Source organism: Ranitomeya imitator, chromosome 2 (assembly GCF_032444005.1).
Source record: "Ranitomeya imitator isolate aRanImi1 chromosome 2, aRanImi1.pri, whole genome shotgun sequence".
Taxonomy (NCBI): domain Eukaryota; kingdom Metazoa; phylum Chordata; class Amphibia; order Anura; family Dendrobatidae; genus Ranitomeya; species Ranitomeya imitator.
This window is the reverse complement of record NC_091283.1, coordinates 468,337,164-468,351,474: the sequence shown is the minus strand read 5'-3', so window position 1 is coordinate 468,351,474 and position 14,311 is coordinate 468,337,164. Positions and strand designations below refer to the sequence as shown.

Genomic DNA, 14,311 nt, shown 5'->3' with positions numbered 1-14,311 from the left:
GTGCGCTATTCAGGGATCCGGTACTACTCCCAGAACCTCCCAACATCCCAGCATGTGCTCTTCAGGAAGCCTCCTCCCAGGTCTTCCAACACAGGTTGCCCAGTGTGCTATTCAGGATTCCTACTCCCAGGAAATACAACACACCGGCATCTCCTCCTCATGAACCGTGTCCAGGTGCTATTCAGGACCTCATCCAACACTCCAGGCATATGACCTGTCCAGGTACTATTCAGGACCTCGTCCAACACCCCAGGCATATAACCTGTCCAGGTGCTATTCAGGACGTCAGTCCAATACCCCAGGCATATGACCTGTCCAGGTGCTATTCAGGACGTCAGTCCAACACCCCAGGCTACTAGCAAGTCCAAAGCCCCACCATGTGCTCTTCAGGACTCCTACTCACAGGAAATCCAACACAGGTTGTTCAGTGTGCTATTCAGGACTCCTACTCCCAGGAAATCCAACACACCAGCATGTGCTATTCAGGACTCCTACTCCCAGGAAATCCAACACATTAGCATGTGCTCTTCAGGATTCCTACTCCCAGGAAATCCAGCACATACTTCCAGGACCTTCACCACTGAGGTCCAAACACTGGAACCACACAGGAACCTGTGACCCACAGCCTGGTCACATTATATACCCTTAACCACTCCCCTGGGTGGGAGTGTGGATGTGTGGCTAGTTTGTCCCGCCCATCTCACACAACTAGCCTAGTAAGTCTCCCTTACAACTACACCACACATATACACACTCTTGAGGGACCACAGGTCCCAGAACAACAACATTGCATCAGACTTACCACACAGACTCCCTCTGCGACACATATCGGCCATTCACAACACAGCCAGTCACTGTTTCACCACGATTATCACAATAGATATGCCTCCATGCACATCTCAAGGAGCACACACAGCGCCCCCTAGTTGCCACAGGGGTCACTGCATCACAATATATATATAGTAATGGCCATATAATGGCATATACATAAACTAACAGTCATGACCAGTTAATAGCCTTAGGATAGGACAATTTAAATAGTGGGTTTAGTTATTTAGTTATGTAGTTATGTCGGACAATGTAAACGGGTATCAGTGAGATGATCCTTTAGTAACCCAATAGAGTAGACTGTACATTACTATATAATATTTATTGACTTGACATATTACCGTATATACTCGAGTATAAGCCGAGATTTTCAGCCCAAATTTTTGGGCTGAAAGTGCCCCTCTCGGCTTATACTCGAGTCAAGGTGGGTGGCAGCGTCGGCGGGTGAGGGGGAGAGGGCGCTGAGGTATACTTACCTAGTCCCAGCGATCCTGGCGCTCCCCCTGCCGTCCCATGGTCTTCGGTGCTGCAGTTCTTCCCCTCTTCAGCGGTCACGTGGGACCGCTCATTAGGAAAATGAATAGGCGGCTCCACCTCCCATAGGGGTGGAGCCGCGTATTCATTTCTCTAATCAGCGGTGCCGGTGACCGCTGATAGAGGAAGAGGCTGCGGCACTGAAGACCAGCTGTGACAGGCAGAGTGAGCGTCAGGATCGCTGGGACTAGGTAAGTATTTTATATTATTATTATTATTATTATTATTATTCACCTGTCCGCGTTCCAGCCGCCGGGCGCCGCCCCATCTTCCCGGCGCCTCCATCTTCCCAGCGTCTGTGCTCTGACTGTTCAGGTCAGAGGGCGCGATGACGCATATAGTGTGCGCGGCGCCCTCTGCCTGATCAGTCAGAGCAGAGACGCCGGGAAGATGGAGGCGCCGGGACCGGACGCTGGAAGCTGCAAGCAAGAGAGGTGAGTATGTGTGTTTTTTTTTTATTGCAGCAGCAGCAGCGGCACAGATTTATGTGGAGCATCTATGGGACAAAATGAACGGTGCAGAGCACTGTATGGGGCACAGCTATGGGACAAAATGAACGGTGCAGAGCAGAGCACAGTATGGGGCACAGCTATGGGACAATATGAACGGTGCAGAGCATATATGGGGCACAGATATGGGACAATAATGAACGGTGCCGAGCACAGTATGGGGCACAGCTATGGGGCAGTATGAACGGTGCAGAGCACAGTATGGGGCAGAGCTATGGGACAAAATGAACGGTGCAGAGCATATATGGGGCACAGATATGGGGCAATAATGAACGGTGCCGAGCACTATATGGGGCACAGATATGGGACAATAATGAACGGTGCAGAGCATGTATGGGGCACAGATATGGGGCAATAATGAACGGTGCAGAGCATATATGGGGCACAGATATGGGACAATAATGAACGGTGCAGAGCACTATATGGGGCAGAGCTATGGGACAAAATGAACGGTGCAGAGCATTGTATATGGGGCACAGATATGGGGCAATAATGAACGGTGCCGAGCACAGTATGGGGCACAGCTATGGGACAAAATGAACGGTGCAGAGCACAGTATGGGGCACAGATATGGGACAATAATGAACGGTGCAGAGCATATATGGGGCACAGCTATGGGGCAATAATGAACGGTGCAGAGCATATATGGGGCACAGATATGGGACAATAATGAACGGTGCAGAGCACTGTATGGGGCAGAGCTATGGGACAAAATGAACGGTGCAGAGCATTGTATATGGGGCACAGATATGGGGCAATAATGAACGGTGCCGAGCACAGTATGGGGCACAGCTATGGGACAAAATGAACGGTGCAGAGCACAGTATGGGGCACAGATATGGGACAATAATGAACGGTGCAGAGCATATATGGGGCACAGCTATGGGGCAATAATGAACGGTGCAGAGCATATATGGGGCACAGATATGGGACAATAATGAACGGTGCAGGGCACTGTATGGGGCAGAGCTATGGGACAAAATGAACGGTGCAGAGCATTGTATATGGGGCACAGATATGGGGCAATAATGAACGGTGCCAAGCACAGTATGGGGCACAGCTATGGGACAAAATGAACGGTGCAGAGCACAGTATGGGGCACAGCTATGGGACAAAATGAACGGTGCAGAGCACAGTATGGGGCACAGCTATGGGACAAAATGAACGGTGCAGAGCACTGTATGGGGCACAGCTATGGGGAAATATGAACGGTGCAGAGCACTATATGGCACAGCTATGGGGAAATAATGATCTATTTTTATTTTTGAAATTCACCGGTAAATGCTGCATTTCCACCCTAGGCTTATACTCGAGTCAATAAGTTTTCCCAGTCTTTTGTGGCAAAATTAGGGGGGTCGGCTTATACTCGAGTCGGTTTGTACTCGAGTATATACGGTAATATATTTAGGAGCATTAAATATTTGGCAGTATGGGGGTGTAACAAGGTGGCACGAGGTGGTAGTCATAGCTGAGTCCACTAGGTCACAGTCAGTGAGCACCCGGCCCCTTGCACATGAAATTACAGTTCTAGTCTCAGCCCCAGGTCACAGTGGGTTACCTCAGTCCTGCAGCTGTTCTCCACAATGGGACTATGTCCTCCGGATGAACCACGCTTCACATTGTATAGGGCCCAACAGTGGCAACTTGTATTTTAATATTAAAGGTGTAGAAATGAATAAGAGTTGAATGATTCCTACTCTGTCCCTAGTCATGGCAATGGCTGCAGCAGCAGAGTCCATGACTCTCAGCAAGCTCTCTGGAGCCAAAGTCTCTGGTGAGGCACCAACACAGTTCTTGTGCCCTGTTCCACTGCCTGGAAGTCCTTGGCAGCTTGAAGTATTCTTTCTGTCCCAGATGGTGATCCACTTATGCCCCAGATGGGGGCTCCTTCTGTCCCAGATGGGGATCCACTTATGCCCCAGACAGGGTCTTCTTATGTCCCAAGCGGGGGCACACCTCTGCCCCAGATGGGAGTGAACACCCTGCCTCAAGTTGTCCTGCCTGGGCTCTGAACAGGCTTCCTTGAGGCTGCAAGTCCAGCCCCCTAAATTAACCCCTTCTGTCCCTGCCTCTAGCATGTGCATAACAAACACAGCACAACAATCATACATGGCAGACACAGCACAATTAACAGTGTATAACATTAAGGCATAACTGGTACATAGCATTATTGAACAACAGCGAAACATTAACATGTTAACATCTAGGTACACCATCCAGGTACCGCATAAAGTGGACGGGACCAGCATGAAGGAGAGGGAGCACCGAGGGTATCCGCCACCTCCTTACACCCCTCCCTCCTAAAATATAACAGCTCCTGAAACAAAAGGGAATCATAGTCCATAAAAACGTACTTCGTCTCTTGAAGTGGGTCCGTCTGATCCTGGTCCCCTTCCTTCTAGGACCGGTAAAACAAGGAACTTGGTTCGATGGCCACTTAACACAGTTCTCATAGTCCTGACCCGGCTCGGTCCTCGGGTACTCCTGATCGAGCTCTCCCCCTATCTCCTTTTAGTGAACCACGGGCTTTTGATGGTGGTGGGCTGCATATAACATGGGGCCAGTCAGTCCAGGGGTAACACAAACCAGATCTGAAGCAGCCACCCACATAGTCCACCGTAACCAACCCCTGTGGGGTTTCAGCCTCATGATCTAGCAAGGGGTGCACCAACGGGTGCAAACAAACTGGGAAGAGGGGGAAAACAATACACAGTCTTTTACTCGGTGACCGTGATGACCACACCTGACACCTAAGTCCCGGTGTCACACTGGGCTCCTTGCCCTTAAGAGACGCGGAACAGTCTCTTCACATTTTCCTTAGGTGCATCAGACACAACACACATTTTTACTAATCCGGCTTCTTTCCCTTGGCAACGGCCAACAAAGCAAACATGGAGCCTCCCGTGACCCGACTGTCATGACCGTTTCCTTTAAGGGCACCTCTGCCCTCTGTCTCACTGCAGGAGCTGTAATCGTTGCAAGTGATCGTCGGACACACTGCGCCTCCTGCACCTGCCTCTCCTCGATGTCGAAGACCACTGTGGCCGCCACAGCATCTGGTCCTTGGGGCAAAACAGGTGCAGGGACTGGGGTGAGGGTAAGCGTCGCATTCACTATGACTGCATCCAGCAGCGACAGTCCACCATTGTGGCCGCATGAACTCAGGATCACGGCTGTGGCGGTCCTTCTTTTCACCGCTTCCGCTTTCTCGACTGCTCCTTCTAGCTCAGGGTCCTCTGCATCCATGGCGCTCTGGCTCCCGAGGATCTTCCTCACCGGCTGCTGCACACAGACAGGTAACTCACTTGGCAATGGTGTGTCTCTTCCTGTCATGCCATCTTGCTCTTCTGGGCTCCACCCGTTTGTGGCTGGAGTTGCTTCCGGCTGCTCCACCTATTTCTTCTGATCAGAATGGGAGGGTGGCAGCTTCTTCACAGAGGGGCGCAACTACCTGCCTTTTGGCGCCAAATCTTCTCCATGATGCCCACGAAAGGTGGCAACATCTCATTTTCGCGCCAACAGCCACCATCTTCTCAGTAGTGTTTGGCGCCATCTTTAAATCTTCAGCAACCACCATCTTTGTCTCTTTCACAGCGGTCAACATCTCAACATCACTGTCAGCTGCCATCTTCAATTATTTCACGGCTGACAAGAAATCACAACTCTCAGGCTCAATGTCACTGTCAGTGTCTTGTCCAGTTCCAATGGGGAAAGGTACCGGGAAGTAGACCCTGGATCCCTCTCTGATAGTCTTAGGGTTTCAGAGCTGCTGGGTCCAATCCTACCAACTACGCCAAGTGTAACAAGATGGCGCGGGATGGTAGTCATAGCCAAGTCCACTATGTCACAGTCAAGGAGCACCCCGGCCCCTTGCATATGAAATGACAGTTCTAGTCCCAGCCCCAGGTCACAGTGGGTTACCTCAGTCCTGCAGCTATTCTCCACAATGGGACTACGTCCTCCGGATGAACCACGCTTCACATTGTATAGGGCCCAACAGTGGCAACTTGTATTTTAATATTAAAGGTGTAAAAATGAATAAGAGTTGAATGATTCCTATTCTGACCCTAGACACAGCAACTGCTGCATCAGCAAAGTCCATGACTCTCAGCAAGCTCTCCGGAGCCAAAGTCTCTGGTGGGGCACCAACAAAGTCCTTGTGCCCTGTTTCATTGTCTGGCAGTCCTTGGCAGCTTGAAGTCCCCAGCCGGGGATTCCTTCTGTCCCAGACGGTGATCCACTTATACCGCAGATGGGGCTCCTTCTGTCCCAGACGGGGATCCACTTATGCCCCAGACTGGGTCTTCTTATGTCCCAAGCACACCTCTGTCCCAGATGGGAGTGAACACCCTGCTTCAAGTTGTCCTGCCTGGGCTCTGAACAGGAAGCAGGAGCTTCCTACTCCCTTGAGGCTGCAAGTCCAGCCCCCTAAATTAACCCCTTCTGTCCCTGCCTCTAGTATGTGCATAACAAACACAGCACAACAATCATACATGGCAGACACAGCACATTTAACAGTGGATAACATAAGGCATAACTGGTACATAGCATTATTGAACAACAGCGAAACATTAACATGCTAACATCTAGGTACACCATCTGGGTACTGCATAAAGTGTACGGGACGAGCATGAAGGAGAGAGGGAGCACTGAGGGTATTCACCACCTCCTTACAGGGGTCTGAGCTTCAGAACCGCCTGGAATCAGCAAATTTTCAGTGGGTATTTTGACCAGACATGGGCCTTGTAGACTGGGACATTTACAGAAGATGGTATAAACAAAATTGCAGATTCCATTCAATACAGTAAAAAATAGATACCTGAATTTTGTGTACATACTATTATAAATGGCTTTTTAAACCCTAATAGTCTAATGATGAAGAATTAGCTCTTACCAAGAGACTGTGGATCATCCTCAGTAGTGTTGCCATCCTCCGTAATGTTATCAATTTTTTCCAGTGTGCTCTGACTTGAACTTTTCTGTTTATCAGCATCCAAACTATAGAAATCAGAAATGAATCAAAAAAAATATACAAGAGACTGTCCACAATTTGGTGTAAATGTTCTATGGATCTATAACTCCCTGAAATCGCTAGAAGCTAAACCCAACAAGTTAAATTGACCATACAATCCTGGAGGGACCAATTCCTATCATGGACAGGGAGGAAAAACGTATTAAAAAGTTTAATACTACCCAAGTTTGTTTATCTCTTTCAAATGCTGCCTATACATGTACCAGATTCTTATCTAGCCAAAATAACCTCATTATTCCTCAGATATATTTGGAATAATATCAAACCACGAATAACTTACCACACACTGGTATTGTCTAAATCTAATGGCGGTATGGGTGCACCTGATGCGAGGAAATACTTTTATGCTGCAATACTGGTGCGGTCAGTAGACTTATTATGAGGCACACAAAGTAAACAATGGTTAATGGTAGAGAATGAGCTCTCATCCTTGCCTATCAGACCGCTTCTATTAACTTATGTCAAGAAACGACCACCTCCTCCACAATCTAATCCACTCATTCAAACATTCATCAAGATCTGGGCGAAGACATATAATATACTATTGCCACCCTCGTCTCCATGGCTTAAGCTTTCAGACGTTCTTACCCACACAATCAATACAGAAAATAAAGAGCACAATAACCAACAGGGGCCCAACACGCCCATAGATCAGTTGTTTGGAGATGGAGTGCTCCTCCCACTTCCCGAAATTATAAAATTAACAGGCCTATCGAATCTTAATTTTGTACAGTACTCCACCCTTAAAGAATCATTGAAGTCAATACAATACAACTCGGACACAACCCGAAATCTTACAACTTTTGAAACCCAGTGTGCCAGAGCATCTAAACCGCGGAAAACACTCTCTACTTTATGCCAAATTCTTTTAACCGAAGGCCTTTGTCTAAAAAGAGCATATATAACAAACTGGGAAAAAGACTTAGGCTATACTCTTAATAAATCACAAGTACTGAATATCTATAAATATTCACATGGCCCCACAAGCTGTGTGAAAACACATGATAATTCCTTTAAAATAGTATCTAGATGGTATACCTCGCAAACCCAAATACGGATCTGGAAACCAAGTGCTTCAGCCTTGTGTTGGAGATGTGAAAAAGGAACGGGAGACTACATACATTTATGGTGGTCATATGCCATTATAAAACATTTTTGGTTCTCAGTGGAGTCGACCATCCTAGATATAACAGGAAATAAACTGAAATTGACACCAGAAATGGTTCTCTTAAACCTTCCTATATGGCCTGACACCATTGTTCCTCTACCCTAGCTTGTAACATCATAGCGGCTGCCAAACTTCTAGTTCCGACATATTGGAAATCAACAAAAGTCCCCACACACTCCCAATTATTATTTAAAATCGACCAATTATACAGAATGGCTGAATTGGCAGCTTCAGTAAATTATACGGTTTCATCGTTCAAGGAAGTATGGAGCCCATGGGTTCTTTATAGGTCTGACAAACTTCTGATACTTGAGGGACTACCTTAAATAAAGCTCAAATACAAGAGAAGGTGCCTACCTCCCATTTATCTCTCTGAACCCTTCTCCCTTCCCCCCCTCTACAGCCCCCTAACCTCTTCTCTTCTCTATAACTTTAGTAATTATAATTAACATCCCTTTGGCGACCAACAATTACAGACTGAGAGCAAATAATGCTTGATTATACAGTATATTACTAAATGTTTAGCTCAATATTAGATATCCATACATAACAATTTGTCATCGCTTGTTTTCACTACGATGTAATAGTTCTTCTTCTGTGCATTTCAAATATTGTTAATGTGTTTTACATTCGATTCAAGCACCTTATATATGCTTCCCGACTGCTGTCTCTCTGATGATTGCTATTTGCATTTTACTTATGCCTGTAACAACTTTTTGAAACCAATAAAAAGAACATTGAAAAGAAAAGAAAGAAGCTAAACCGAACGAGTGCAAAGAGTGGGTTTCTACGTAAGTGGGTCGTGTAACTATGCCATGTTTACACTTAAAAGAATCCCCCTGACGTGGTGCACATCCTGATCATTGTGTCTTTCATATATGAGATTCATACAGCGAGCTAGGTATAAAAATGGTTGCCATAACTCTAAGAAAAGGGGAGGATTCAGCCTCTAAGTGAGCTCACCACAGGTGGAGTGCCTTGCTTCTAGGCTGGGAACTAAGTGAATGAAGCAGCAGTCTTCACGTATCTTTGTCTGGGGTCTAGCTGCTATACAGGGGTGATGCATCTGGATATATGCTCGCCCTTCCCCCACCGCACACGGTCAGCCATGAGATAAGATGACATAACAAAATGTAAGTGTTCTTTCCAACTTTAACCCCATTTTATTTATTTCTAATTGTACGGTACATATGATATTTGTCTTCTTTATAATATCTTTTTATATCTCTGTAAACACTGCCTACCTTTTTTGGAGTAAAATGTAAAATTACTAGCTTGTCTTTCCTTGCTCTATAACGTACGGTCATGTCCTCTGAAGTGAATTACGGTACTAGTCTGGGTTGGATCTGGACTCGTTAATAATTAAGAAATCAAAACTGGTGGCAGCGGATTTGTCCTGGGCATTTGGGAGTCTTTGCAGCGACTGGCGGCGTTGATAATTATTGTTCCCGCCTGAGTGGGAGTAGTTATATCGCCCTCGCTACAGTGTGCCCCTTAGCCAGTACAAAGTAAGGCAGCCTTTTGGGTGACTAATTATCCAAGGTGCAGTACCCGGTCTGACCTGAGGGTAAAGGGGGCGCCAGAGAGCTGTAAGTTCCTAACCGGAGCTGGGAAGTGGGATACAGATAAATCCCCTTCAGAAAGAACCAGGGGCAACCAAGCAACCACGGTGCATGACAAATTGATGTGAGTGGTGGGGCTGATAAAGGTATCCTCCCCGTGAACCATGACAGTAGTAGTGGGACTATTGTCTCACTGTATTAGGCACGTGATCATACACGGGTAAAGGACCTGTCTAGAGATAATAGGGAGTGCAGGGATAAGACTCAGGTTTATGTTAGGAGGTGACCCCTCTCCCTGCTCCCTATCGGTACGGCCTTCCTTGTACATCTTCCCTGATGTTCCCCTTGTGTTGCACAGCACGCATGGCGTCCTCTCACTTCGAGTGTAACAAAAACCCTTTCCTTTGACCCTCACTCCGCTGCTCCCTTTTTCTGAAGCACTTTGAAATGCCCGTTCCGTCTACAATAAGCCCCATGTCATCCTTTACTTGTCACAGTCTTTCCTTCCTGGGTCTCCCTGGAACGTCGTTGACTCCCTCCAACACGGCCTTACCTGCTGCGCTGTGTTACCATGGCCTTCAATTCACCCACACTCCTCCCCCTGGTAATAGACATGGGGTGGAGTGGGTCTACTCCTTTCTAACAACAGCACCTTCAACCACATCCCACCTCTACCCTCCCTTATCCTTCCTTCGTTTGAAGTGCGCTCTGTCCATATTTATTCTCCCTCTAGCCTACAAGTGGCCGTCATATTCAGACCCCTGGGCCCAGCCACTGCCTTTGTTGACCACTTCTCCACCTGGCTTCCACACTTTCTCTCTGCTGACATTCCCACCATTATCTTGGATGTCTTCAACATCCCCAATTACATCCGCCAGTCTGCAGCCTCCAAACTCCTGTCACTCGCTTCATCCTTTGGTCTTACTCAGTGGTCCTCCACAGCCACCCACACAGATAGAGATACATTAGATCTTATCTTCACCTACCTCTGTTCCCTATCTAATCTCACAACCTCACATCTCCCCCTCTCTGACCACCATCAGCTGTTATTTTCAACTGCCGTCCATGTCCAGCAACTAGCGCACCCCCACAGAAATCTTATAGACCTAGACACTAACACACTCTCTGACTCTACCGCAGTACTCCATAGCTTCACTCCATGACACAGACAGCGCCGTTTTCTGCAACACCACGCTCACATCAGCTATTGATTCGGTCATCCCTTTTGTGCATGGCACAGTACAACGAATCAATAGACAACCCTGGCACAGCAACCTTACACAAAAGCTTCGGCAACTGTTCAGTGTTGCGGAGCGACGGAAGAAAACATACTTTCAAGAAGACTTTGCAGCATTCAAAAAACATCTTTCACATTCAAGTCAGCCCTCACTTCTGCTAAACAGTTCTACTTCACAAACATTCTTATCTCACAGCCCCAGTTATTCAAAATATTTAACTCCCTCCTCCACCCATCACCAATTCCTCCGACCTCCCTCATCTCTGCAGAAGACTTAGCAGCATATTAAAAAAATAAGATTGACCAAACAAGAAAAGCCTTTATTGCACAACCACCACAACCACTATGTTTAAAAGACCACTGCTCCGCCCCATCAACACTGAAGGAAAGCTTTCTCATCTCCTTTCCAAATACCACTTCACCACTTGTGCACTTGACCCCATCATATCCCACCTCCTCTCCAAAGTCATCACTACGCTTATCTTGGCTCTAACCCATCTCTTCTGCCTTCAAACATGCCACAATCACACCTAGCCTGAAGAAACCATCCTTAAACCTGACCTCTGCTTCCAGCTATTGTTTCACATTGCTGCTCCCGTTTACTTACAAACTCCTCGAAGCATGTCCATGCTGAACTTTCCTCCCAACTCTCATATAACTCCCTCTTTATCAACCTACAATCAGGCTTCTGTCCCCATCACTCCACTGAAACTCCCCTGACCGAAATTACTAACAACCTACCGCAAAAGCTAACAGACAATTCTCTATCCTCCTCTTTCTAGACCTGTCCTCTGCCTGCGACATAGTCAACCACTCCCTCCTACTACAAATCATCTCTTCCCTTGGCGTCAAAGGCTTTGCCCTCTCCTGGATCTCCTCATACCTTTCTAAATGTACGTTTAGCATCTCCCACTCCCTCGCTACCTCTTCATCGTACCCACTCTCAATTGGTTCCCCTTAAGTTTCTGTCCCGGAACCCCTATTCTTTTGAATATATACATTTGGCCTGGGACAAGTCATAAAGTACCGTGGATTCCAGTACACCTATACGCTGATGACTCTTCACTGAGATCTACCTGTCTGGCCCAGATGTCACCTCTCTACTATACAGAATTTCAGAGTGGCTATCAGCCATATCCTCCTTTTTCTCTTCTTGCATTCTAAAACTCAATGTGGAAAAAACTGAACTAATCATCTTTCCGCTATCTCATCTAACCTCCCTATCTGATCGATCTATCTATCTATCTATCTATCTATCTATCTATCTATCTATCTATCTATCTATCTATCACAATTGATGAAACTCTCCGCTCCTTTGGCATTACCCTCGATTCCGTCCTGTCCTTCAAACCATACATCCAAGCTCTTGCCACCTTCTGTCACCTCTAACTCAAAAATATTTCCAGAATCCATCCCTTCCTCAACCCTGAATCTACTAAAAAGTTAATGCATTACATGATCATCTACTGCCTTGACTAATGCAATATCCTCCTCTGTGGCCTCCCTGCTTACACTCTTGCACCTCTCCAGTCCATCCATAACTCTGCTGAAAGACTAATCCACCTCTACCCATGCTACTCCTCTGCTTCTCCCCTCTGCCAATTCCTTTATGGTCCCAAATTCCCAAATGTATCCATTTCAAACTGCTGATACCGACCTACAAAGCCATCTATAATCCGACTCCTCCGTATATCTCCAAACTAATCTGCCGATTTCTTTCTTCTCTTCTCCACATTCATATGTTTGTCAAACAATCATTTCCAAGACTTCTCCCGAGTATCCCCCATCCTCTGGAATTCTGTATTGCAACACATCCTATTATCTGCCACACTCGGAACATGCATACGGAACTTGAAAACCCATCTCTTCAAGAAAGCTTATAGCCTACAATGACCCCTTACCACCTCTCCACCATGCCCCCTTCCCATTAACCTGTAGCAAGGGCATGGCCCTCTCCTTTCTGTATTAGTCTGTCATTGTTCATTTGTTCAACATAATTTATATTTGTATTTTGTATGTAACCCCTTGTCATGTACAGCACCGTGGATCAAAGGTGCTCTAAAAATAAATAATAATAATAATTTCCAGGGTGCACAGCTTTATAGAAAACAGTGGTGACAAGTGACAACGACTGCTGATTCTCCAGTGAAATCAGAGAATTAGGATGGGATAAGTATGACCTGGCCTCTCTTGAGCCATGAACTCTTCTCCTTTTAAGCATCTGCATGAGTTCATTAGTGTCTGAATTGACACAGTTTTTCCTGCAGTTCCTCCTTCCTGGTGCTTCACTAAGACAGTGATATCCTCTGTCAGGCTCTTTTGTTCCTTTTGAAGGTGGGCCCTTTCCTACAGAATGTTTTCTCCATTAACTTCATGTGGTTACAGCACTTCAGAACTATCAGTGAAACAGCCTTGTCAACTGGTCTGATGCTCTTTCCATAATCTCCAGTTCACAGCTCATTGTACCAGAGTCATGGTGGTCTTTTGAATGGCCTACTATCAGGCCTCTTTTCACATCTTACTTACTTTTCCATTCTGGGATATTGGGATGCTTCCATCAAACGCAAGGTTCTGTAGGCAGCGGTGGACTAGTCAACCACTTGTGTTACTTTTTCTTTTCTTCCCTGGGATATACTCTTGCACTTTTCATGGTCATCTGTCTTCCTCAATAGCACGATTAAAGACTTTTTTTGTAACTTGCCTTTAAAATGAAGTTCATTGTGTACACAGACTTCACCGATTTAATTTATTCCCAGATTTTGAGCATTTACTGGTTTTGTTAAATGGTTTCCTACTCTTCTTCTCATTTCTTACCCTTCAAGAGTTTTGTTCTGGGTTTACTTATTGGGTCCATTGACGTCTCCTGGTTGCATCCACTGCTTGTGTACAAAGGTTCTGTGTTTTTCGGAAGGATATAGTCTGTGTAGGAGAAACTAACAGTTCTGGCTCAGTGGCTTAACGCCTCTTTTACACATTAGACAAAAGTCGATGGAACCCACCGATATTGTCGGGCTCGACTAATGATCTGATGTGAAGTGATAATGATTTTGCCAGTTTTTTTGTTCTTGGGAGATAAGCGGGGAGGTAAGAAAAAAGGAGTCTGGCAGCAGCTTTAGAGAGATAGAGAACACAGGAGCATTCGGTAGACCAGGTGTTCCTGTGTATGGAGGAGTCGAGACAGATAGCTGTCACCAAAACAAAGGTTTGGATAAACAATGGTTCCGCCAACAGCAATCTGTTATATATGGGGCTCTTTAGTGTTTACCTTCTAATGGCAGCAACCTATACTATGGTCATCTGTGCTTCTTAAATGAAATCAAATGGATTATCAAAAAAGCACTTTTCTGCATGTTTATTTTTTCTCATTTACATGCTCATTTATTTAGCTCACCTGTGGAATGAATAGCATATGCAATAATTAACATTTACTGTCTACACAAC

The 14,311-nt window shown here is 46.1% G+C and overlaps 1 protein-coding gene across 1 annotated transcript in view; it reads right to left on the bottom strand.

Annotated features, from left to right (window-relative positions):
* LOC138666693 (piezo-type mechanosensitive ion channel component 2-like) overlaps positions 1–14,311 on the bottom strand; it is a 194,927-nt gene that overhangs the window by 99,131 nt on the left and 81,485 nt on the right. Inside the window, exon 22 of the mRNA XM_069754876.1 lies at positions 6,766–6,869. Within this exon, the coding sequence (XP_069610977.1) occupies positions 6,766–6,869 (104 nt within the window). The remainder of the gene's footprint in view (positions 1–6,765; positions 6,870–14,311) is intronic.